The sequence below is a fragment of the Alternaria postmessia genome, assembly GCF_024291825.1.
Source record: "Alternaria postmessia strain BMP 2775 chromosome Unknown scaffold_78, whole genome shotgun sequence".
Classification (NCBI taxonomy): domain Eukaryota; kingdom Fungi; phylum Ascomycota; class Dothideomycetes; order Pleosporales; family Pleosporaceae; genus Alternaria; species Alternaria postmessia.
The window spans coordinates 42,798-68,128 of record NW_026260151.1 but is presented as its reverse complement, the minus strand read 5'-3'; the positions used below and the strand labels follow the sequence as shown (position 1 = coordinate 68,128).

The 25,331-nt window shown below is 50.2% G+C and overlaps 8 protein-coding genes across 8 annotated transcripts; 4 read left to right on the top strand and 4 right to left on the bottom strand.

Moving 5' to 3' along the window:
- Window positions 1-1,356: 1,356 nt before the first annotated feature.
- Window positions 1,357-2,483, bottom strand: J4E82_008928 (uncharacterized protein; the record flags this gene model as incomplete). Its single annotated transcript, XM_051735158.1, has 2 exons — window positions 1,357-1,925; window positions 1,982-2,483. The coding sequence occupies 2 exons, from the start codon at window positions 2,481-2,483 to the stop codon at window positions 1,357-1,359; spliced, it is 1,071 nt and encodes a 356-aa protein (XP_051585085.1).
- Window positions 2,484-6,389: 3,906 nt separating this feature from the next.
- Window positions 6,390-8,420, bottom strand: J4E82_008927 (uncharacterized protein; the record flags this gene model as incomplete). Its single annotated transcript, XM_051735157.1, has 6 exons — window positions 6,390-6,434; window positions 6,491-6,571; window positions 6,626-7,212; window positions 7,297-7,316; window positions 7,371-8,150; window positions 8,413-8,420. 6 exons carry the CDS (start codon window positions 8,418-8,420, stop codon window positions 6,390-6,392), a joined length of 1,521 nt encoding a protein of 506 aa, XP_051585084.1.
- Window positions 8,421-14,426: 6,006 nt separating this feature from the next.
- Window positions 14,427-16,535, top strand: J4E82_008926 (uncharacterized protein; the record flags this gene model as incomplete). The annotated part of the gene is made up of 1 exon (XM_051735156.1): window positions 14,427-16,535. The coding sequence occupies one exon, from the start codon at window positions 14,427-14,429 to the stop codon at window positions 16,533-16,535; it is 2,109 nt and encodes a 702-aa protein (XP_051585083.1).
- Window positions 16,536-17,289: 754 nt separating this feature from the next.
- J4E82_008925 (uncharacterized protein) lies at window positions 17,290-19,526 on the top strand (the record flags this gene model as incomplete). Its single annotated transcript, XM_051735155.1, has 2 exons — window positions 17,290-17,707; window positions 17,761-19,526. 2 exons carry the CDS (start codon window positions 17,290-17,292, stop codon window positions 19,524-19,526), a joined length of 2,184 nt encoding a protein of 727 aa, XP_051585082.1.
- Window positions 19,527-19,712: 186 nt separating this feature from the next.
- On the bottom strand, window positions 19,713-20,021 carry J4E82_008924 (uncharacterized protein; the record flags this gene model as incomplete). Its single annotated transcript, XM_051735154.1, has 1 exon — window positions 19,713-20,021. One exon carries the CDS (start codon window positions 20,019-20,021, stop codon window positions 19,713-19,715), a length of 309 nt encoding a protein of 102 aa, XP_051585081.1.
- A 667-nt stretch (window positions 20,022-20,688) lies between these two features.
- Window positions 20,689-21,770, bottom strand: J4E82_008923 (uncharacterized protein; the record flags this gene model as incomplete). The annotated part of the gene is made up of 4 exons (XM_051735153.1): window positions 20,689-21,000; window positions 21,056-21,584; window positions 21,642-21,670; window positions 21,726-21,770. The coding sequence occupies 4 exons, from the start codon at window positions 21,768-21,770 to the stop codon at window positions 20,689-20,691; spliced, it is 915 nt and encodes a 304-aa protein (XP_051585080.1).
- A 1,060-nt stretch (window positions 21,771-22,830) lies between these two features.
- On the top strand, window positions 22,831-23,457 carry J4E82_008922 (uncharacterized protein; the record flags this gene model as incomplete). The annotated part of the gene is made up of 1 exon (XM_051735152.1): window positions 22,831-23,457. One exon carries the CDS (start codon window positions 22,831-22,833, stop codon window positions 23,455-23,457), a length of 627 nt encoding a protein of 208 aa, XP_051585079.1.
- A 553-nt stretch (window positions 23,458-24,010) lies between these two features.
- J4E82_008921 (uncharacterized protein) lies at window positions 24,011-24,991 on the top strand (the record flags this gene model as incomplete). The annotated part of the gene is made up of 1 exon (XM_051735151.1): window positions 24,011-24,991. The coding sequence occupies one exon, from the start codon at window positions 24,011-24,013 to the stop codon at window positions 24,989-24,991; it is 981 nt and encodes a 326-aa protein (XP_051585078.1).
- Between the last annotated feature and the right edge of the window lie 340 nt (window positions 24,992-25,331).

The window sequence follows — 25,331 nt, the reverse complement described above, 5'->3', positions numbered from 1 at the left end:
ACGTTTCACACGCCATTTGAACGAATGGATGGGCATGCACAGCCACTCTCGTATCTTGGGCGATGCAACAAGAACGCCGACCAATCCGATGATAACAGTGACGACACCGACGCACACACCAATAAGCGTAAGGACATCCTGCTTTGACCAATACTGTCCACTCGCAGGGGTGACGGCCGTGTTTGAGTAGTCTTCAGCAAGCGAGCGGATGGGGATCGCTAGTGCATGCATGAAGAAGTTCTGGCCCAATACAAACGCGAGCAGCATCGAAGCTTGCATGATGCGGAAGGTCACGTGTAGTAGGCGGTGGGAGCAGCTGGTGTTGGCTGCCCGTCATCCTCGAAGGGGATGCGTGGGTTCCTATGGTGAATAGTCCGCAGAGCCTCATCGTTGAAATCCAATAAGGTTGTGTTGGTCGGCAGCAACTGTGACCCCAGTCGACCCTTTCACCGGTCATGAACAGCCTATGCATGATGTTGACCGGAAAAGCCTCTCGGCTTGGACGTGCATGAAGAGCAGTTGCTGTTATGGTATTGCTCAGGTAAAGTAAGTTTGTACTTCTTGCCATGAACGGCGCGCTTTAGCTTCTCTCGAGTTGTTCGATGATGTCTCCTGCACTTGTGTAGTCCTTGATATCTCAGCTTTCCGTACCAATCTAGAGTTGCTCGCGTGTCTTGCAAATTGCAGGAAAAACTGGTCAGTGTGCGGAATCAAGCTTTCCTGGAGGTTAAAGCGCAATACGTAGGGTTAGCCAATCAGCATTGCGCAGCGTTACCGATCAGACAGGGGGAGTGATGCAAGCTACGTGTCCGACGCCGCATTGCGTATACCTAATGCCTCAGGCTCAACCTTCAGATATGCTCATGAAGGAGGATGCAATTCACATCTCATTTCCACTGAACAGCCGACAAGGACGATACTCGGCAAACATCGTTGAAAACCAGGTATATGGCATCGTCTGGCCGGAAGTCTCAAAAGATAGTTCCCAAGACTCAGGTGTAAACTCATGTATGCTTTCACGAGTATTGGGGCGCAGCGGAGTCAAGGTTGACTGTGGGGAATGGCAGGCAGACGATAGGTGGCTGTGCTGGGGCTATGCGTGTTCGACTCGTTTCTTGTCAAAAGGAAAAGCCGACTTCGTGAAGGACTGATGTGTTAGTTTGGGCCACTGTCGTCATCTAGAAATATCAGTCTGCTGACAGAAGTATCCAACGGCGCAGAAAGAGCTGATTCAGTAACCTTAAACTCGTATCATTCGGATGTCGTGACGGATAGCTAGTATGCTTTTGTAGGAAAAAGAAGAAAACCTGTCGCAATCCGACTCAAATTAAACTCCGCGAAACTTTCAATCAACATCTACAAGTTCGCACGGTCGAGACGCTTGCCGCTCTCGTCGAATCGAATCTGCTTTCCGCTGACGAGCGCTTCTTGCAACCAGGCGCCGATCTGCACAGCCTTGACAGCATTCTGGAACTCTAGAGGAACTGGTGTGTTGTCCAAGCACGCGGCTGTGAACTCGTTGGCCTCCTTGACGAAACCAGGCTCGAATCGACCCCAGTAATCGGCGGGTACCTCCCGGGTAATGCCAGCCTTGGAGTAGTAGTTGACGAGGTTCTTCTGGGGGTTAAGGTTGACGGTGAGCTTGCCCTCGGTACCGATGATCTCGGTTACATCTTCTTGGCCGTGTGTCATCATGCGAGAGGCGTAGTAGTGGGCGATCCTGCCGTCCCAGAACTCAACGATGCCGACGGCGTTGTCGTAGTCCTTGTGTTGTTTGAGACCTGGGAGAATGGCAACAACACCGTTTGCGGAGATGGACTTTGGTACCACGTTGGAGCCGAAGTACCACAGGGTCAGATCGATGTCGTGCACGGACATGTCGACGAATACACCGCCAGACCATGCAGCATATTGGACGAAGAAGTCTGATCGAAGGAATTAGCATCTGATTCGACGATGTGTCAATCATTATTATACATACCTGGGTCGGGATGTTGCCTGTCACAAGTTTGCGATCGGACAACTGTAGGTCTGCCAATAGCACCCTCCTCGATCTTGCGTGCAACATCTTGGTAGCTGTCGTCGAAGCGCCTTGAGAAACCGCACATGACCTTAAGGTGTGGCTTCTTCGCAGCTGCGTCAACAACATCTTGGCAGATCTGAACGCTGGTGGAGAGAGGCTTTTCGCAAAGGACGTGAAGGTCCTTCTCGATAGCTTGGAGGGTCTCCTCGGCATGTACCGAAGTCGCTGTGCCGATCACTACAGCCTCTAGGCCCTTGTGCTCAAGCATCTTCTTGTAGTCGTCGTAGAGGGTGACGCCATACGGCTCAAGGTGCTCCTTGCCCCATTTGAGCTCATTTTGGTCGGGGGAGAAGGCAGCGACAAGCTCAGCGCGAGGAGTCTTGTTCAAGATGTTGAGGGCGTGTCGAGCGCCCATGCGGCCGAGACCTGCAACGGCAACTTGGAGTCTGTGAGGAGCCATCTTGAAGCGATTTCGGGAGGAGTGAAAATGCTAGTTTTTAGGGATGGTAGAGAGGGAGAAGGGAGATGAATGAAGAATGAGCGATCGAAGCGTAGCAGAGAAGACATTTTATACTGGCTGTGGGCAGATCACTAATTCTCGTGCACCTTCGGAGGAGGTTTTTGTAAATGTTCTCAGCATCTTCGTCGAGTTCGCTGATTGGCCAGATAGCGTTCGTATGAAGTTCGGAGGAGGTTTTCGCAATGCTATGCGCGCCGGTGTGGGGAACATGCGGGCGGAGTGCTTGGGATAGGTGCCAACAGCGCTGAGCGGAGCCCGGAGGAGGTTTTGCATTGTAATTTACACTAGCGTCCAAGTCAAGACCGGCACCAGCACCGTGCGCAGCCCTCGGAAGCAGGTTTAACGATGGCAAAACACCCCGCCAGGGCAATTTCCCCCGTTTCCTTCTCACCAAGACCGCGAATGCTTCACCCTAAACTGGATCAGCACTGGATAAAAGACGATACCGCTTCTTTTTCACCCTATCTCCACGTCGCGACCCCAGATATGGCCTTCCGGCGTAAGGTGCGGGGGAAGAAGCGCCGAAGCTTGCTTCGTCTGTGGACGCCGGCGTAGACGCGACCCAACGAAGAACACCACCCTCAACTTCAAGCTCATCCGTCGCTCCTGGACGCGTTGCCCAACCTCTCGCTCGTTCTGGTAGATTCAAATATGGCCCGCATCCCGATGTTCTGCTGTCTGCTTGCAACTGATGTCCATTTCGGTCAGAGTCAATTTGCCAAGGGTCTTATTCTGATTTGCATTGACATATCCAAACCAAGGAAGCTGTGAAGGACGATATACTCTGCCGCCACACTCGAGCCTATCAAAGAGATCGCCCTTTATAAGGTGGGAGGGCAAACAACGCCAGCGCGCTGCTTCTGAGCAGTGATTGGTATACCTGCGGGCTTATCTTCAAGCGACTGCGTCTCTCTTGTTCACGAATGCTACCCCGCCCACAACGAAACTGCCGTAGAGTCGCTGATTATCTAACCGGGCGAAGAAACAAGGCGCCATGCCCTGCTAAGGCTCTACACATTCGTTACAGCAAACTATACCCTCGAGAGGAGCTTTATGGCGTCCAAGTGCTGCTATGGACTCCGTCATATGCACGAACAGAACCTATTGTTATGTGCATTACCAAAACAGCCAACGATATCTCGACAAGTTGAAGTCAAGACTGCGTAAGCTGTTGGAGCGCAAAGAACCATGGATACCGATTTTACGCTCTACAGGCGATAGGTCCTCCAAAACTATGCGCAATCCCGACCCAGTGTGTTTATTAGACTCGAGTACATCAGGAGGTCTTGATTGTGAAGCGCACTCATCAACTGGCCGACATATACCGATACTCGAGGCATTAGGGCACCATTCCGTAGTGGAAGTAGATAAGATCATGGCTCGAGCTACTCTGTCCCACGAGTGGTGACTTAGTTGAGAGGGACATGATGTTAGACGTGAGCGTAAAAGGTGGACTTCACGGGACTGCTCGAAGTTCTCAGTAGTTCGATATTCATGTTTACCCGCGTAATGGTTAGCGAAGGGTACTATCCTACGGTCGTTGGGCACCTGTCGACCCATACCATAGGCGAATAGTATGCAGAGGGTCTAACGCATAACCAAAACATTAGGCATGAGCACCAAAGCTTGAGTACGATCGATCACGGCGTAAAGCACAGTTGCTGAGCGCGGAATTGAGGACTCTATCACCACCAACCTAGGCAAGACTTCTAAGCCTATCAAGGCACCCGCTACAGATGTATAAAGCATTGTCAGTAGCAAGAATAAGAACTTCAGCATCAGCTGATGAAAGTTTAATAAAATACGGGACGAATCGCGACACACCACATACTGCACTGCCGACTGCCTGCGATAGAAAGAAAACACCGACCGCCCCATGAATGCCAAAACAAACGGACCATTCGCGTCTATTACACCGACGTAGTCCAACGCTCGATGTCTGTTACCTATCTCGCTATTTCATGGCGTCGAGCTACGCATCGTCACACACTCATACTGCACTTGGAAGTACTGTCCGTGTTGCGGGACTCGTTCCGCGTTGCTAGGTGTGTGTGTCCAGACGAATGTCGGTTGCGATGGTGTCAACGGGTGGCCGTACATCGGGTGGTCCGGGCTTGCAGAATCTAAGAATGGAGGACCAACTTAGTTAGTTGTTCGCATCCGCGAGTTAGCACTGGTACGTACCACTTGTAGTGGAAGATGAGCAGCGGGATCGCCCACGGGACGTTTTCCACTGCCACCATGCTAGTGCTATCCCAAAGATGGTGACAACCAACGTGACGATACCAATGATGATGGTTACAAGAACGCTGATGATGCTGATGATCGCTTCTGTAGACAAGTGGCTGCTTCCAGTATTGCTGTTAGTTGGTGTCTCTGTTTGCGAAGTGCTCGGCAATGAAGGCACAACAGAAACAGCTTGCTCAGCAATGGCAAGTACGAAAGTATTCGTGAATAGGCGACGAAGCATTCTGGATGTTGCTTGAAGAGACGACGTAGGCACACTCGATCTTAAGTATGAAAAGATAAGAGCGATACGAACCTTGTGGCACCAAACTCTGAACTACCAATTCTTATGCGGGGATCTTGGAAGGCTTAGACAGCTAGACGGAGAAAGATTTGGTGGGGTACCTGATCATACAGAACCGCACGCTAACCCCAATCGGTCCCGACATCAGCATCTATGAGGCTCAAATACACTTGGCGCATGCATGACCCTCGCCGTTGTCGCACAAAGCACGGTAGAACTCCAGAACCTTGCAGCCTAAGACTCACACTGTCATGGTTTAAAGTGTGATCGCTAATACTCTTTAGTCTAGCGCTATCTTATGGGTGCGGGATCTAAGCGGGATACCTGGGTGCCTTCCGACCTATCCCCGTGAGTGCTAGCCTCCATCTCGTCTTACGATCCAGCGGTTGAAAGCGCAATTCATACGCTCGCTCGAAGTACGTCTCAAGTCAATCACATCTTAAATCACTTTTGCGCATGAAGTCATACATGCACCTTGTCAGCTTTCAGCTTAATCCATTTCTGTCGTACCAACAAAAACCACAAATCATACTGTACGACAGGTCGACCGATCTATCTACACCTGTAGACCGTATCTGCTGAGTTCGACAACGACATCCAGCACCCACATGCGCGTTCAGAGTCTAGCGTGTATCAAGTAGTCTATTGTCCAAACTAGGGCGAGGCTTTCGAGATTACCGAAGCGCTCACCATCAATGCAACAAAGCTTTTTCTAGAATATACGAGGTAGCTCGCATGTAACCGATGAAAAAAATACTAAGATACTAGACAAATCGCAATATCGCACACTGAGGTGTCAATTGACTCCAGCAGGAAGTAAAAGATGACCAGTCTCCATCCACTACCTGGCTACATGGCGTATAGACTTGATCTAATAAGTCGAAGTCCTCGAGTCGTCTTCAGAGCACCATGTTATAAAGGTCATATCTTGGCTGGGAGTTATTCTCGTCATTACGAGCATGCCATGCGGTAGCTTGATCTCGCAACAAACCAGCATGTAGCGCAAGATGTTCATGGCACAGTCCCGTGAAGCGCTTTCCTCTGTTTTCTCTTCTCTCGGTCGAGTCTCGCTGTCGTGCTATTCGTCAGGCGATCTAGCCAGGCTTCAAGCTGTACAATTGTAAGCAACCAGCCTTTGAGCGCCGCTACGTGGGTCTGACCGTGGTGAATTTGAACAGCAGCCATCCTGTAAATGTTAACAGCATACATCCGCCACCGAAAAGTATATACCACTTCCAGCTCGGGTTGTCTCTCAATACGTCGACGTTCATTCCGAATAAACTCTTTGATGATATAAGCTTAATTTGGCACACAGATTAGAGTGCACCTACGGCAGAGAATGTTGCTGGGAGAAACACGAACTATCAGTGCATCAGCAACTTCTCACCAATCGAGCGAAGTGAATGTGACCACTTACTGTAATCCAACTGAGGCGCTTTAGGCTAGCCGACATGGTTACTGATTTGCGAGCCTCTCGAATCGTCACGAGATTGAATTCCTGGTACTCAGTTCAAGTCCTACTGAGTCTGAAACGTTGTGGTGTCATACATACTATGTTGATAAGGTTTTGTGACGTGGTATCGAGCGAGTTCAGACTTTGTTCTACATCGAACTGGAACTTGTGCAAGAAGTCTTGGCAGTCTCCATGAGCCTTCTGTTCTCGGTAAAGGCGATTGTATTCGGAAACAAACTGGGTTGCCGCATTGACTTGTTGTGCTAACTCTCTGCGCAGTTCTGTCCATTGTTGTGCGTCTTCCAGAAGTTGGTCTGTGAGCTCTAGATCTTCGCCCTTTGCATTGAGGATCTCCCTCCGCTTGAAATGCGGAATCTCGTCAGCCTCGTTGAATCTTGGGAACACGTGTACGTGATAACTCACACAGTGTTGCAAGTGTAATGCGCCATTCTCGCATATCATCTCCCACCTTATTCTCATCTGCTTCAAGAATTGAAGATACATGTGTAACGTCTCTTCCGGAATCCATGTATCAGGCAAGTTGTGATAATGAGTCGATCGACGGAAGCCATCTTTTCCATTCTCATCTTTGATCATGCTCCATTTGATCCCAATAGGCACCATGGAAGGCAAACAAAATCCCGTCTTCTGGTCCATCATTGTTGCTATTGGAAACTTCAGTACCACTAAATACGTGATTACTTGGCCTTTCCAGAAACTGTCATGTTGCAATGGCAAGCTCGGTTGATCTGACTGCATCCATACTGGACATGAAGTTGCGGGGGAGATGCTGAGTGTGTTTCAGAACATGTCCACATTACGATACAAGCTCACGACGACTTACAATAGATCCATTGCTTGATGTTGAACCGCAGCTTCCATCTCATCTTGGGTTTCACCTTCCAGAAACTTGACAGAAGACTTCCTCACTGCTCTGGTGATATGCATGACACTACATTGAGATTTGCCGTATGCGTTCCGCCACTGTTCCACGGTGGTGTTTTTGGTAGATGCACCCATGTCAAGCAGGGTATCTGCTGTCTGACGTTGGCCTTTCTGAAGTGCGAGTGACAACGGTGTGTCTCCATTACCGTCAGCTTGATCAAACTTGGCGTCTTCTTCCAAAAGCTTGTGAGCAATGATCGGTTTGTCTTCCATGATGGCGTTGTGTAGTAGAGTTCTGCCCCAAGCTCCCCTTCGGTTGAGATCATATTTTGCATCTAAGAGCAGCTGTACAAGATCAACGTCTCCAAATCTAACGAGAGAGCTGACTGTCTCATAATCCCTGGGTATCAGGATCTTAGCCGTCTCCTTCATCCTGCTCTTAGCTGCCCACCACAGTGGAGTATGGCCATTGCTATCTTTCGCGGCGACATCATTGACTCTTCTCTCAATCAATTCGCCTAGAATCTCATGAAGACCGAAGTGAGCAACAAGATGCATGCCAGTAATGCCTTGTGGAGCGACCTGGCTGGATCCGGTCCCTCGTGGCATCTCCTGGGTAACAAGGTAAACCTGGTAGGCCGCAGCTACGCTCTGGTCATTTTCGAGAAACCGCCAAAGCAGGTCCTTGTTCTTGTCTTTAAGGGGCAAAACATGCTGGGCCCAGTACTTGCAAGCGTATCTGTAGAATGGGTACCTTGTAAGCCTCTCTTCTAATAACCTATCGCTGCGACACGGCCCAGACTTGAACTCTGAATGTGCTAAACATGCGATACACATATTTTGGAGCTTATTGACAAGAAAACCTGGAGTACGGAGCGGTTCTTGAAAGCCTAGCATTATTTCTGACGGAAAGTAGCGCGATGCGTTAGGCCCTACAAGCACGGAAGCTGAATCGTGCACCCAAGTGACCTCCTGTGATCTAGATTTGACCTTGAGCAAACCCCGACATGAGGAAACAAGGGCATTAGCCACGCCTTCATCATGGGCATCTAGCGAGTTGAGGCCTTTGCTTTTATGACGGATGTAGAAAGCCAGTGCCTGCTGCATCTCCGGCAGGGTCAAGCTTCTTTTTGCGAACGACATCAGCGAAAGAACTTGACTTGCGAGTTTCGCATAGTCTTCACGCTGCTCCTTCATTCGACGTGCTTCTCGATCATAAAAAGATTCGAAAGCGGATGACTCTGAGGGCGATCTGACAAAGGCTTCAACTGCTTCCAACGAATCTGTCGACAGTCTATCTATGGCTTGCTCTGCCAACGAGAACCTGTTTATCAATCAATAAGAGTTAGGCTTGAAAATGGTCGTCTTACATGTTCTTTGAACTTGATACCATGCTTTTCTTCAAATCAGGTCTTAGCGTTTCAAAACGAAGTCTTCCTCCGAACCACCTAATATCAATGTTTTGTAGTTCGCGATCCACGATTGTGGAGACGTCCTCCTCCTTTGCCTGTATATCGATGCGGCCGTCTTCCCGAAGTTGCCCTATAACATCAGGTACATTCCGTAGAGTGAAGAGGAGCTTCGCTCCGAAACTTCTGTGTAGATCTTGAAGGCTTGCGATTGCTTCATTGGCACCTTTTCGTGCCGAGTTGAGCTCATCCAGGGCATCTATGACTACGTAGACCTGATGATATAATTTCCCCACTTTATGAACTAATACAGTGACGGTCTCAAGGCCTAATGGAGTAGACTGTATCCAGTATCCCGTATCCTGGAGTACGTCTGACCATGGACAGTTCTCCACGAGTTGGCGTAATAATAGCTTCATAAGTCTGAGAGCCGGATCGATATCACTGGGTTCCGCATCGAGGTACGAAAATGCAACACCTATTGGTCCTTTGACATCTTGGTTCCTTGACAGGTCATTGAGTCGGTCCACTACCTCTAAAGCGAGCATGGTTTTTCCGGAGCCTGGTATACCTGGGCAGACCAGGGTTGAGCAGTTTCCATCCAACCACCTCTGGTATTGTTCGGTTTCGAAGAACCAACATCCAATACCCTTCAAATACTTCTTCCTCAATCTTGAATGCTCTTCTTCTGCCGTAGTCATCCTTCTTCCGAAGATCTTTTTCTTTTTTCGCTTGATGGTGTAGCCAAGCCATGACATGACCTGTTCTCGAAAATGTTCAAGTTTCGACTCATCTGTCTCTCGAATGGGTTTAGCACAGGAGCATTGCTTTCCAGTACGACAAGGAAGAATAGTTTGAATAGTTACCTTCTTGACCTTGCTCGACGACTTGGTCACTCAAGTTTGTGACGTGTCTCATGGTCTGATCAGCCGTACTACTGGTGGTTGTCTCCATTATCTAAGGTTTCTTGACTCTTTCTCGAGACTGAAAAAGGACTAGGGCTGTAAAGATTGGATGAGCGACTCTGTGGCCGGGTAAGGACGATGTGATGGTAGATGGTGCAACAATCCGATGATGATACAATCATGGAAAATTTCACTTCTTCTTGCTGACGGTATTTCTTTTGGGGGAGAACCGGTTGTTCTTGAGAGATAGATCGAGAGTAGACTGTATCTGAATGTTGAATGAGATTTTGTCTTGCTCAGCTCGCGCGACAATGCATGTAGTCCACGAGTCTCGTGGCTAAAGCTCGTTGTTTTGTGCTTCAGTGATGTTGGTCGAGATGTGTTTACTTGAGGATAAGAAGCTCGCAGCATCGATTTCTCTAGTATGCGCGACGAAGATCGGCGACCATGAAGGCTATATGTTGCTGCACAAACGCACTTACGTCAAGCTAGGCTCACAAGCTTTTGACGAGATCTCATTAGCGGTTGCGTCGAATAGGCGCATAATCTTTGACGGCGAAAATGAACCCGCGCAAGCGCTTGCCGATTGAGCAGCTACGAAGGCGCAAAGCCACGTCAGTACATACATTCAGCACACTCCCAAGGATCAAATCCATGCACCATGCTAAGGAACATGCATGACTTTACCCCACCCGGGCGCTAGTGCTGTCTCTGGCCACCTACCTGGACGCGCCTACTGGTCGATCAGAGAAACCGGTCAGTCCCTCGTATGGGAAAAAGTACCAGGCTTTTCAGCTGAGCCGCACCACGCTGCAACGATTGGACATGTTCTGAGATCTTCCAGACCCGCTGAGCCTTCGATGGAATGTGGTAAAGTTGCGTCCTCATTCTAAACACAGGAAACCCAGGCGATGTATAGTGCAAGGCGCGGGGTAAGAAGTATGGAGCCTTGCTCGATCAGTGGTACAGATACATAGAGCCATATACCACCAACTCCAACCATGTTATGCTTTGGTATTTATCGCGGCATCTGCTGTGCATCATGACCGCCTGTCAACATGTCGCGTTCAGTTTTTGCTGCACCGCCGGCCACGGAACTATCGACCAGATACTGACTGCGGTAAAAAGACGGAGCATATCGTGGTAAACAAGTACTAAGTTGGATCAAAGAAAACTATCCCGAACACCTCATCGAGCCGAAGTATCGGAGAAAGACAGCCTCTGGACACGTAGGTACTGGGAACTAGGGATGAATTTATAGCAAGGAAGCAAGTCGTGTTGGAAAACATCTTCTCAATAGACGAAAGTGCTTTCATAGGACATACATTGCATTCTTACGCCATCTCTGCTATTTTGCGAGCAGTAGGATTGCCCAAGTTTCGGGTGTGAGAGGGTAGCAGTATCGCGCTACTTGTCAAAGGAGAGAAGATAGACCGTAACAACTAGATTGTAATGATATACGCTGGCTGAGACGGAGAAGTGCAAGGAATCGATGCGACCGATGGCACACTACGGAAGCCGTTGAACCCTCGACCCAACCCGACAACAGAAGCCCTTTATTGAACCGCCCCATGTACCATTATCCGTTCGTACTGTACATAGTAGTACTGTTGGTGCTGCGGTGATCGATCGTCGCCGCTCGCTGGGCGCGGCCAGGCTAGAATCGGTTGTGACGAGGCAAAAGGGTAGGCGTGCGAAGGGCGATTCGATAATGGTAGATCTGCGCGTGAAGTTTCGTGTCAGCTTCCTGGATGTATCGAGCGTGTGATAGCACGAAAGCATACCTTCTGTAGTGGAGAGAGAAAGGGACGGACGGGATCGACCGCGCGATCTCCGCCGCACCCTCGACCACGCTAACGATGCCACAATGCCCATTATGGCTACCATCACCCCAATGATACCAATGACCGCTTCCGTAGACATATTGTCTTTTACAGTCTTCATATCACTGTTAGAACTTCGTTGCCAAATACTTGGACGCAAGTGAACCGGGAGGGCATGCACAATATTAACAAATACGATCGACAATACAAGCAAGTAGAATAACATGTTAAGGGACATGCAAGGAGGCGGAGATGGGTCTGACTGGAGATGCCAGTATACCTAGATATCGGAAAAAAAAACTATGTGATAAATGGATGGAGACGCTTGCGTTGACTCTGCTCCTTATACAGCAGACATGTTGCGCCTACACCTTCGGGGAGATATCATCGGAGGTTCCTTGTGTCATTGTGCTTGAATGGTTAACCTGGACGATTGAGTAGCCCAAGCGTCCAAAGTGCATATTAGACCCAACTAGCTAGAGTTACTGCGCCAGATGCGCCGGCGAAGTGCCAACCAATAAGGATGCAGTATGTGCACAGGCCGCCGTTGCGTCTGACCCAGTCCATATCGCGAGAGCATCCGGAGGTCAAGTGTTGCGCAACCATCATATGCCGTCCCGTGTACGGTGAGCGCGGCTGCGCGACATGATCCCACCTTTGGTGGGTGCTGGTAGGGGTGGGGTCCTGATCGCTGGGCTTAGGCGGTCTGGTGGGCTGGACCTTGCTTGGAGAAACATCCTAGGCCTACTTCAAGTGGTCTGGGGCGATACACCACCCGTTACTGAATACGGCATGCAACGGTCGCGGACTGCATTTGCTTGGTCTCGAGCTATGTAAGCGACGTCCCTGATCATCATACACACCTGTACCCTTCCGGAGATCCACTCCAAACGCGCCTTTTTGTCACGTAGGCGGCCCTGCGACTTGCTTTTGCCATCTACGCCAATGAGCTTCTACACGATCATGACGGCATATGCCCAGGAACTAAACGCATATACTTATTCGATTCAGACTACACGGTATACATTGGCGTACGACGGCAGGCTGTCAGCCTACTCAGCCTCGACTTGTTGCAAGTGTGCGGAACTCCACGGCAAAGAAGACTAAGTCCATGTCTTGATGCGATAGATAAACATGTAATAATGATACAGTATATGAATATCCTGAAAGTGCGACGCCGCTCGAAACTGAACAAATCCGACCCATAAATGCAAACCACAAGTACTCCTTGATGCTCAATCATTACATCGTGCGCTGCACCGTCAACCGCTCATAGTGTACATGATAATTGTAATCGTGCGACAAGTTCTGTCCGCTGTTGCCAGCTGTGCGCGTCCAGGTGTCGATTGGGTATAATGGCGTGAAAGTACCGCTATGTGTCGGATAGTTTGAGGTTACCAATTCTTGCGAAACGAGTCAGTTCAGCGACCTTGAAGTGGACAACTCTTGACATGTGTGTACCTTCTGAGGTGCGACGGGATCTACTGCGCGACTTTCTCCGCTTCGACCACGCTAGCGAGGATGCAATACCCAATACGGCAACCACCACACCAATGACACCTATGATCGCTTCCGTAGAGAGTTGATGATCTCCAGTTTGGGTATCCATAGTCACGTCCCGTTGATAAAGGTTTGTGTATGGAAGGATAGGGGTGGCTCGGCTGGCCATGGCAAGTGCAAACATGCATGTAAGTGGGCGACAAAGCATTTTCGTCAATGGCTGCGTCGCTGCGGAGAGTTTTCTGGTTGATCGTGTAGGCGTGTAGATAGGTGTGGCAGTGGTGTAGCGTAGATTGAGAGTACCGGTACTCTGAATTATGTTGACATAAAGATATCTGAGTAGTGATGACCGTCAAGATATGTTTACATGGAGCCCGTCGAGTGATTTTAACTGTCTTCTGCATGATACGAAGTCTAGGGGCACGAGTGTGTAGAAATGCCCTTCGATCGTCTTGGTAAGGTTGGTTAATTGTATAACACGTAGTCCCACGTCACAAAAAAGAACGCGGCGCCATGGTACGCGAATCAAAAGTGTGCAGCGTCACGGTCGCGAGGCGTTCGGTCCACTATTTTGAAGCCTGGACGCATTGTCATGCTGCGCCGCCTGTGTTTGGCGAATCACAAGTGTGCACCGTCACGGTCGCGAGGCGTTCGGTCCGGGCAGCTTAGCGTGGTGGAAGCAATGTCTTAGAGGGGGGTAAGATAGAAGACAGTACCTAAGCAGATATTTTTGATCAGCAAGTTCGGGACAGAGGCTTAGGAATGTCTACGCAAACTAGACCTCTGGCTAAGGCTACAGACATCGTTGTGTCTTTGCGAAATGCTTAATGATCCGTTACTTCTAGCCTTCAAAGCACATTAGAGGGACGTTGCTTAACGTCTATTGTCTACCAGAGGTTTTGTGCAGGTACTTATCGGTTCAAGATCCAGGAGGGGCAAAGCCAAAACATTCAGCCATGCGCTTATGCTTTCTCTGACTACCTGAATGCCTATATTGGTCGTTCAGAAGAATCGGACAGCCTTTCATGAAAAAAGAAGTACAAGCCCCACTATACCCTCGGTCTCCGGACCAACATAACCACGAAGAATACAGTCGCCAGACATTGTGAAGTCAAGCTTGCATCGTTCTCGAATTTCTTCCACATCGCTACATGCTTGGGATCTCAACATGCGTTAGTAAGCGCACCGAGGACAGGTACTTGGCGGTGAAAGTGACGGAAGTCAGGAGCCGCAGCTCCAGTGGACCTAGACGCCCAACTCTAATCCACATGTGGTAAAGTCCGGAACTTTGCTAGCGTTGCTCCTGCATCGATACCAAACATAATTGGAGCTCCGACAAATCGATTCTTCCACCACCAACGCTCACCCACGAGCCAAGATGAACGAAACACTCAAGGAATTACACAGTGATCTCGCCAAGAAGTACCGACAATATGGCCCGCGAATCGAAGAAATGTGGCGTTCGCTCGGCCAAGAACAACGCAAGAAGATCATGCAGGCAGGCTCTCGCGATGGCGCTGTGCTGAAGCATGCTGAAGACACAAGCCTAGAGAATGTCTACAAATTCATTCCGGAATGGAACTTGCGCGACATTGCTTCAACACCATCAGAATTCTTCCTCGACATGCTCAAGCACAGAGCAACCTCACCGCTACAAACACAATATACGACTGGCTTCAATGGAAGGCCGGGAGATCATGCGCATATAGTTGATATGATGAAGAGGAAGAACTTGAAACTCAACAACGCCTCCCAATACAAGAACTGTTACACACTCTTCTTGACAGAGGATGGATACGGCGAATCGGTCAAGATCGTCGCGGAGAAGCGGGAAGAAGTTCTGGCAAACATGAAGCCAGCTATACAAGCCCAGATGATAGTCCCTCAAGCTACCGGAGAACTCATTCTTATGCGACAGATGAACCTATTGCAGCTCCTGAACATCGCCATCGAAGACATCCTCGATACTGCATCCACCACGAGAACCCAGGCGAAGCGCCCGAAGAAGCCAACTGATGAAGCGACCGCAGCTCTCGCGAAGCTGTCGATACACGCACCTTCGAAGAAACTAGAGCTTCCAGACCTTTCGGACATTGTGCAGGACCAAGTATCATCCCGTGAGGACCTTGTCAACCTGATCTCTACAGAGCCCACCGTCCTAGCTCATGAAGTCAACTTTTGCTTCTTCAGTAGACCAGAACTTGTTGCCGACGAGAAGGGGCGAATACTGCCTGTACATACGGACAAGTATATCAGCGGTTCTGTATTCGACGCGGTTCATGGCGCTGTCAAGGCGGCTGCCACATGGGATTACATTGGCCGTCTCTTGGACCTGTTCAAGGACTCGTCGGATAAACAATACAAAGCCATCGTCGTCAAAGAGCTTTCAAATACTTGCCACCTAGAGTACCTGCGCGCTCAGACTAGTTTCAAACGAAGCGTAGCCGTCGGCATGGGTGGCAGCAAGTGGTTCAAGCGGATGTCGACCAATGACATCGCGCGTCTCTCACTGAAGCGGAGCCCCGAGTCTCTGACGGTAGAGAACCCGCAGTTGCATTGTATGCTTCGACTCTGCCAAGATGAAACAAACTGGTCGACCGCTACACAATGGCTCCAAAAGTTGGAGGACCTCCATCGCGCCCACCCACTAGAACAAGATAACCTTTCGGAACGAGAGTATGACTCGCTAGGAGATTTGGCCATCATCGTGACCTTCATCCAGTCTCTCTCTTCAGTCACGCAACTACCCGCACCCAATCATAAGAAGAGTCAGCCATTCGTGCCAGGTTATGCTTTGTTGGATAAGGAGCTGAGACAATTAAAGGACGGTGTAGACCTTGGCGACTATGCTATTCCAATCGACAATCTACTAGAGCCAGGCATGGCTGAAGGTGCCCTCTCAACTCTCGACCAGTATATTGTAGAGAAGACAGGTACGAAGCTTGGTTTCCTCTACCAGGATTTAGTCGAGAGCTGTATGTCCAGCATCGAGCAACAGTATGAACAACAAAAGACAAAAGCTAGTAAGCCTCAGGCTGAGTACACCACGCCGACAGCTCCAGAGGCTTCGGTATCAGCTATCCAACAGCGCAAACAAAAGGAAAAGACACGACCAGCGCAATCTTCGATTTACGAAATTACGCCGCAAGCCACGAAGGATGACCAGCCGGTTCAATCGAAAGACACCTTCGAAGTCAAGACCTCAACTGCTGAGGTCTTCTCATCACTGTTCTCAAGGTCATCCGCAGCTCGTAGCCCGGTGCGATGGGAAGCCTTCGTAGCCGCTATGATTGATCTGGGATTCTCAATCGATCCGAAAGTCGGCTCTATATACACGTTCGTCCCTTCAGCGAAGATGTCGGTACGCAGGGACATAACACTTCATCGGCCACATCAAGCTAGCATTGAGGGACGACTTCTTCTGATCTACTCCCGGCGCTTGAAGAAGGTCTATGGCTGGGATAGCTCGACGTTCGTCGCGGCGTAGGAATCGGTGACATCAATTGGGTGGCTATGTAGGCGCTGGGCTCTGCTTTGTGGCGGTGCGATACCGGATCATGCAAGAGAATATGTATACCGATAAACAAGACTTCAAGATGTACCTCATCCTGCTCCTTTATTACCACGATGCGCGACTTATGAGATAAGTAATGAGCGAACACGGTTGTGCTGTTCGCTTTGCGATTATCGCGTTGTGTTGTTCAGTGTCATGAGGTCGCATCAGGTGAGGGGGCGCCAAAATTGGGGGCTGAAGCGGCGCCTTTTGGGGATCAGCAGGGCTCTTGCCGCCGGCCCGCACCCGCACCTACTTTCTTCCTAACACCATTAGAGCATGACTGCGATGGATCAATGCGACGCAATAGACCCGCGCGGACATGGGATTGAAGCGCGATCAGCGTAGTTCTCTGGGAGATAGCCATTTGTGAAGTTCTTGTCAAGTTGATGTGCGCGAAATGTCGAACCTCGATCTAGACTGCACTGCGACACATCCATGTTGAGTTTTCCATGCCTGAAAGCCACGTCGGTTCCTCAAAGTCTAGGCGTTAACTTAGCACAGCCATTCATTGGACATTATGCTCGGGTGCGGGGTGGGTATCCAGCTCAGCGACTGTATCAAACACCCAGGCACTAATGAGGCGCAGTTGTCAAGGCACCTCTACATATAGCCTCAGAAGTTCGAACAGCGATCAACAATCTACCACCTCTTGTTCGTGCTCATCTGCAAATACAGGTCATAAATCATGGCTAATACATCGCACCCGCAAAAGCTTGTCTACCTGGCTCTCAAGGATATTTTCGATGCAGACCCAGTCCCGCCTAGCACACTGAAGACGATTCGCAAGAAAGTCGAGAAGTATAGGGACGATGTCAGACTCAGAAGTTTGGTCCGGGACTATGGAGTTGACAGCATTGCCAACATAGCAAAAGCACTGATGGATGACCAAGTCTTCCAATCAGTCGCGAAGGCCCAAACACGCTTTCCAGAAGTTTTCAAAGCTCCTCTAGCCAACCAGTCTAATCCATCTATCCCTACTGGACCCAAAGCTATGGCAAGCAGTGCGGCGACCGTACAAAGCGCAGGGACTTATAGCCCTGAAAGACTTCTGGGCATCAGAGACGAGATAAAGACCAGTCAGGGTAGTGACAAGACCGAGACCAGTATGCTTGTTTTGAGAACTTCCTGGTTCAATGGATGTATCTAACCGGAGCAGGTTCTCAAAACCAACCGTTTGATTCGATATCCCTACCGCTCTGGGATCAGCACCGACTCCTCGCTAAGATACAATACGCTCTCGAGAAAGCATGTTTTACTTTTGCACAGGAAAGACTGAGCTATATTCTGCAGAGCAAAGGGTGGGATTGCGCAGAAGCAGGCGAACTCAATCAATGGTCGAAAGTCCTGCTCAACTGCCAACACGTATTCAATCCAGATACCGTAAAGAATATTGGAAAGCCTTTACCCAGTCTCATGGACTGGGTTACTCAGCTACGGCATGATGCCGTTCATCGAGTCCGCCTTTCTTCTAGCAATCTTTTGCAGCGAATGACTGCCGCTATGCTGCTGGCACGGCTGCTACAAGACAACGAATGTAGCAAAATGATACTCAACATGCGGAAAAGGACCGAGGATGCCTTACAAAAGCTCTTGCACAATAAGCAATTACTGGATCACAAATTGGCTGAGATCAAGAAAGAGTTTGTGCTTAGAAGAGCTGAGTTGGAGCGACAAGAAGCTGCGATGCTGGTGGCGGCGCTGAGTGAGCACAACCAGCCGTTCGCTTCTGTGAGCGGAAGTTTAGAGATGCTAGCCGAGGGGCGTGGTGATTCTGCTGGGATACATGCCCCGTGGAAACATGGATGCGATGCAACTCTATCTGGTAGCTCTCTTCCCGGCGATGAGTCTTCTGGGCCGAAAGATAGTGTTGGAACGCATGTAGAGGTTGCTGCTACTGAATCCGCTGCTAAGCCTGTAGCGACTGGATTACCGCACGCGACTGAAGAGGAAACGAAGAAGGTTGAAGAGAAGAAGATGAGAGCCGGGAAAGAGCAAAAGTCGGATTCTGCGAAACAATCAGTTGGACAGCAGGAGGAACTGGGAGGAGAAGCAGCCGAAAAGGAAGAAAGTGCTGCCAGGTCTGATTCTAGTCAACAGATGGGCAAGGGTGATGCCAAACCAGCCAATAGCGAACTCGAAATGCTCAATCGACTGATTGACCGAGTGGCACCACCAGTCAACAATGGCTCAGTCGAACGAAAGCTATTTGAGGATGAGCCAGTCGACAGTAGACCAATAAGCGAAGAACCTGTTCACAGCAAGCAAGTCGAAGATGAGCTAGTCGAGACAGCCATCATCCACGAATATAAGAAAGCCGAGGAAGTAGGATCCAAGGAAGGAAGACATGGGGAAGAAGATCAAGAGAAAGAGAATGTATCGGGTGGAGAGCCATATTTCGCACCACCAGAGCTTGAGCCTGGCAGTTATGGTAGCGATCTGGAGCGACTCTCGAAGAATCCGTCGTTCGAAATAAAGCCTGCGGAGACAGTCATCGAAGAGGTAGCCGAACGAGCTGGTAGGGAGTCAGAGGTATCAGCTACTTCCCAACCGGACGTGAATCTTCCAGAGCGCCGTGAAAACTCTCAGTGTGAGCCTAGTACAAGCCATTCTTCAACCCACGAGGGGAGACTGGAGGTCGATAGCGCCGATCAATCTCACACAGAGTCGCCTGTGGGGAAATTCTCACGCGCCGAACAGGAGCTCATGGATCTCGAAACATTGTGCGCAATGCCTACTCCTGCTCAGGGAACGCCTCAACCTGGAGCTGCAAATAATTCCCGTCAAGGAGTCGTTTGGCAAAGCTACCTCGGTGACCTTCTGGGCTACGATCCATCATGGAAAGCACTCTCAAAGGGTGTTGCCAATGAGAAAGAAGACGAGTCAGCAGTCTTAGCGAAGAGGAAATTTCACATGATTATCTGACGGGTAATAGACTTGGGTCATTGTATTAGCTATTCAAGGCATGAGATCGATATAGGCGAACGACAGGAACAATGAATCACTGATAGGCATCTACTTCGCGCTGCGTGGGTTGTACAGATCTCATTACTCCGCATCTCCTCCATATGCCTGTCCCCACCCTCGTCACTCATCTCGAACTCCTTCTCGTCAGCGGGTTGCCTTCTGATGTTCCTTCTCAGCCTTCCTGATCTGCTTGTCCGTCTCCCGCTTCGCCCTTGCCTTGCTCACCACGTTCTTCACTTGATCAGCCTTGCTCAAGGCTGACTTCATGGTAGTACCAACCTTTGACTTTGCCTTGGCTGCAAGCTCCGTAGAGGAGCGCTTCTTCTTTGCGGCCGCGTCCTCCTGCTCCCAGGTGATGATCTTTTCAGGTGGGAGGATGGTGTCGAATGTAGTGGTAGGGACACGTCTAGGTGCTGAGAAATTGGAAGTGGAGGAGGAAGACATGTCCGTCATTGCTGTAGTGTTGATTATAGTAATGGTAATTCGTCAGTAGATCGAATGTACGTTCGCAGGAATGAGTGTGATGAGAAGGAAGTCTGCTAGTCAGAGAGTTGGTTTTTTGTAGTCAGTAGTCCCAGTATCGTGAGTCTATAGTGCCTGTTATACCGTAAGAGAACAGTGCTGTGTTGAGTCTTGAGTATATAGTGAGACTAATGTTAGAATGCATTGTTGGTTGACGTGGACAAACATATATACTGAAAGCTAACAGTGCACGAGACAATCTCACCAGTGGTTGTGTCATTTGGAACATTGCGTTGTCTTGCTTGCTCAAGAATATGTATCTGCCTTGTCCATAATGCATGGGAGATACAAGAAGCGAGTGAATGCGATCTCAGACTTCCTATGCCGTGTAGCCTCACTGCTAACTGTGCTGGGAAGCCAGCATGCACACTGTTCAGCCTATGCAGTACTCATTGAGCAGTCCGGAAAGGATCAGTCCTCCGTAGTGCCGGTTTGCAATATAGCCATTGGAGTCTGCGCCGTTACGAGACGATCTTTGTGGGGATGCGCGAAACCACAAGTCATTCAGAAGCGTACGCAAATGACTTATTCGCAACGTCATTCCTCCAGTATCTCGACCGCGGGCGCATCCCACCATCTCCTGTGTAGACGCAAGTCCCTAATTCCTCGCCCACTCGTTCTCAACACTAGGCTGCAGATCGCTGCCAATGTGTCCCGGCAAGGCGCCGTCAAGGCGACGATTGCCCTCTTCGATCGCACGTACGTTATCCCGGCCGTCTTCGGTGGCCTCTTCAGTCTCCTCCTCGATGCGGTCGGAATAGCGGTTGCTGCTGTAACCCGGGATGAAGTCGATGGCACGTCTCGGTTCAGCGTCGCCGTGTCGCTCGTCAGCGATCATGCGGGAGATGCGTTCGGGTGCAATGCGATGCAGCCACGACTCTTTCTGCGTAGGAATGGCGATGATGGCGAACTAGGAGAAGATGTCAGTATTGGCTTCCCGCAGCGCTGCAGACACCACGACTAACCTGCCAGATGAAGACCATGCCGACAACGACCATGAGCATGCCGGCGATGACCTGCTCTTCAGCCTTCCAGGCTCTCAGGCATCCGTCCATCCTGCCATGATATGTACCCTTGCATGCGTCTGCGTTGTGTGTTTTGTCTGGAAACGGCCATGCCATGTCGCGCGAATTTGCGAAGCCGCAGCATTCAAAGGCATCCTGAATCTGGCGGATGGCACTCGCATCCTTCTTCCTGAAGAGCGTTTGCCAGCGCTCATGCAACCCGCAATCTAGGCCAGAAGGCGGCGCAGCATGCGTGCCCGCAAGGGTGATCACGACGGTGGAGTAGATGAAGATGAGCGTGTTTGCGATGATGACGAGCGGCGGGCGCTGAATCTCGCCACGACTCAAGTGCTGGCGACGTTCCTGTCGTCGCGTAAAGTCATAGCCGCATTCTAGCAGGAGGCCTGAGACGATGGGTAGAGCCGTAGTGAAGCCGGTCAACGTGTCGGAGATGGGCACAGAACGAGCGTTCGCGCGGGAGGCAGCGTAGCTAGTGGAGAACTGTTAGCGCGGGCCTAGCATCGTCGGTTAACATGGTGTTTATTACCCTGCGAGTGCCGTCGCAATTACAAGATACTGGACATTGTTAATCGGTGCACGTGCAAGGCTGGCATCGCGATGTGGGACTTACTAGCACACTGAGGCAGGTCACGACCTGCTTCCTGGTGTACGTCATGCCGCCGGTTTTTACTTTTAACCCGTCGTTTCGGTAGATTCAAGAGCGTCAGCGTAGGAGAATAAAGATGAGGGACTTCGTCGTGAGCCAGAAAGTGAAAGTGGCCAACAAGTGGGATGAGGAGCTCGGGGCTGTATAGCTATAGCTTCTCCGCATCCCAAATAGGCGGTTAGGTACGACCGACCCTACAAGGGTCTACAGTTCTTTCTCCATAGATTTGAGCGCAGAGTGCGATGGCTGATTGCTTGTCGCGAATCTTCCCTATTGCATCTCTCTTGAAACGTGCAAAAGCCAGCACATGCTCTCATCGGTGAGGAGCTGGCCAGGGAAACAGCGTCCGCGGCGTACATGTAAGCTGCCCAGACAGCGACAGCGACAGCGACATGTCAAGGCTCTTCTTACCCGGTGACGTAGGAAAAGCTATGCACGTTCAATCTGCGATTTGCTGCATCAGGCGGCTACACAGCAGGGCGTATCACCCCGAGCCATGTGTAACAGCAGTGAATGGTGGTGTGAAGGAACTGGGGACGGGAAGGGGTGTGTGGCATGTGATTGGGCTAGGCGCTAGCGTTACCGTTGGCGGCTTCTGCGCCGGTTGATGTGAGTTCTCGATCTCTCGATCCAAAACTTTTCCATAGCGACGTCATTCCTCTTTAACAATCGCACAATGCCGCCGCGGGGTAAAATTGAACGCTTTCCAAAGCACCCAAGAGTATCAAGCAGTTTCGACTGACAACCTCACTCAGAGTCAGCGCGTCGTCAGCTCGTGTGACAGCGGGAAGGCGGCTTGCCAGTGTGTTGTCTCGAAAACAAACGCGTTTGTCCACACGATCACCGTCACCAGTATGCTAATATCATTGGGCCCCATTGCCTAGTGCCCTTCCCGTCCTGCAGATACGGGGATCTGCTGTTTATATACGCGACTAACAATTTGGTGAACCAGCCTTATTACACATTGCCGCCATCTCGCTGCTTTCCTTCGTTTTCCCAGTCTTCATCCCTGATTTCAGCCTCGTCGTGTAAGACTCGTTCCGCGCGTCACACGTACTCACTGTTCGACATGCTGCTGTTTTCACCGCCACGATGCGACGCTCTTCTCAATCACGGATCAGCAAAACAAACGGGTTCAATTTTTAGGCGTTTCTCGGTTCCGCTCTGGCCATCTACCCCAACTGCCTCCATTCCTCTCTCACCACGCGCACCCAAGCAGAAGACTGTCCGTCCCTCACCACCACCACGGAAAGGACACCAAATGCCAAAAGAAAAATCTACCACCGACATGTCACACCAGCCCGGCACTCCGCGATCGTCTGCCTTTTCACCTACGCTCGGAAGCATTCCAGAAGTCTTCGAATACGAAGCTCTCGACGCGAAATTCGGTCCTGTCTCACTAAACGACGCGCCAGAGACACCAGATGTTTTCTTACCCGAGGCGTCGAGCATGTGCCCACCCACGCTTACCCGAGCGTCATCCTGGCCGGCAATCATTCAGTCGCCTTCTCGAAGAGTCGCATCGCCTTTCGCGGTATCAAAGGCACTGCGCAGCATCCTTGAAGCCGACCGGGCGCGACGAAGGCGAATTATGAAAGCTTACCTGAAAGCTATTGTTTTCCTCAAGTACTTGTGGCGCGCTAACGAGCGTTACGGCAACGTCATGGTTACGACTGGCATGTATATGCAACGATAAGCGCGGTATGAAAAAGTTGGACTTAATTGGAGTTTTGGCATGGGAATGGCGCAACTGACACGACATCAATGTATTATGATTATGGATTTATGGTTTATGAGGACGCGATTGCATGGCCTGGACGGATGGATAGCCGCTGGCGTTTGCATATGGACGGCGTTCAATACCTGGGTGAGCGTTGCTATTACTGTTACTCTAATCTCGACTGGTATTAGCCAGTCTTTTGACATTTTGGTCAAGCAACTGTTAGTGCACAATAATGTACTGTATCCAATGGAGCATTTGGAAAGAGTTTAGACATCGTGCCTTTCGTCTTCTCCACGCTGCCCGGTGTCTTTAACTTAATTTGCAGCAACAGGGCCGATAACGAAGATCAGTAGGCCAGGGTCGGATTTCCCCACCACATTTCCTCCACATTCCGGAACCGGACATAGATCTGGACCGCGCGTCCCAGGTATGTCAGCGGCCTCTCTCAATTCTCAGTACATATATACCAATGGTCAATAACAAGCATTTGTGTCGACTTATATGACTAGAACCAGCAAACCGGACAATGCATATACTCGGTCTCGTAAACGGCACACCGTCTGGAAACTCAGAGATCCTACTCAAAGCTGCCTTGACAGCAGCTACCGAGTCTGACTCTACCATTACAACGTCATGGATACATGTTCCCTCCATCTCCATACCGACAAATCCAGCACCTCTGGATAGCCCTGTTGGCTTCGACCTTGCTTCAAAGGTCAATGCCGCCTCTAACAATGCGCCCGACGATCGAGCTGCCGTCCGCGAAGCTATCCTGGACGCTGATGCAATCATTGTTTCTACACCTACATACAGCCACCAGCCCCCAGGCACATTAAAGCTCCTTATGGACCGAATTGGCGGGCCGTCCCTTGACGTTACATTTGGCAAAACATTCAATCCTGGCAAACTTGACCCACGACTAACAAAGCCGCGAGTATTGGGTTTTATCGCAGTGGGAGGATCTTTAACACCAGATCAGTTCACCATGGCTCTGCCCACTCTCCATTTGCTGTTTTATGGTCTGCATGCCAAGATTGTAGATCAATTCATCGGCCAGGACTTGGGACTATCCGGAGCAGTGTGTTTACACGATGACCTTATCGCACGGGCCAGGCGCATGGGTCAGAATCTCGCAAGTGAATTGGGCAAACCGTACGACGAAGCAAGATATCTGGGCGACGAAGAAGTAGGCGCATGTCCGCATTGTCATCTCTCCAAGATCGAATTCCTGCCTGAGCATGGCAAGAATGCAATCGGGTGCACAACCTGTGGTACCAGAGGCGGATTGACTGTCAGTCAGGACGGCGGTATACTTCCGGTATGGGAGGAAGACTCGAAATGGAGTTGTCTGACTTGGGCGAGCAAGTTGCAGCATTCGTACGATATTGTTAGTTGGGCCAAGAAGTATGAGGCGAGGAAATCTGAAATTACAAAGGGCCAGGAAGAGTGGAAAAAGGTTGTTGTTTCACAAGTGACTCTGCCTAGTCAGCAGAGGGCAGTCCTTTGATAGACCGAAGGCATGATGAATTGATAAAATACTGTTTTGTGCTTTGTGCTAAGTCGTACTATTCACTCACTTTACAGATACGTGGTCGGTTCACGACAACGATCCAGTTCACAGATGGTTTAAAGTGCTGAAATATCCTACAAAGATCTTTCGAACACACCCGGAGCGAGTTCGAGAATTGTCTGAAAGGAATTCGATGCCCTGCTGATTGCAAAGGTGAAAGTGCAGGCAACCACCTTCTAGAGCGCTTTCTGGGCATTCAGCAATTTACCACACATTCACTTGTTGTGCACTCAGCTACAACCACCCAAGATGAACTGCTTGAGCCTTCGTAGCACTT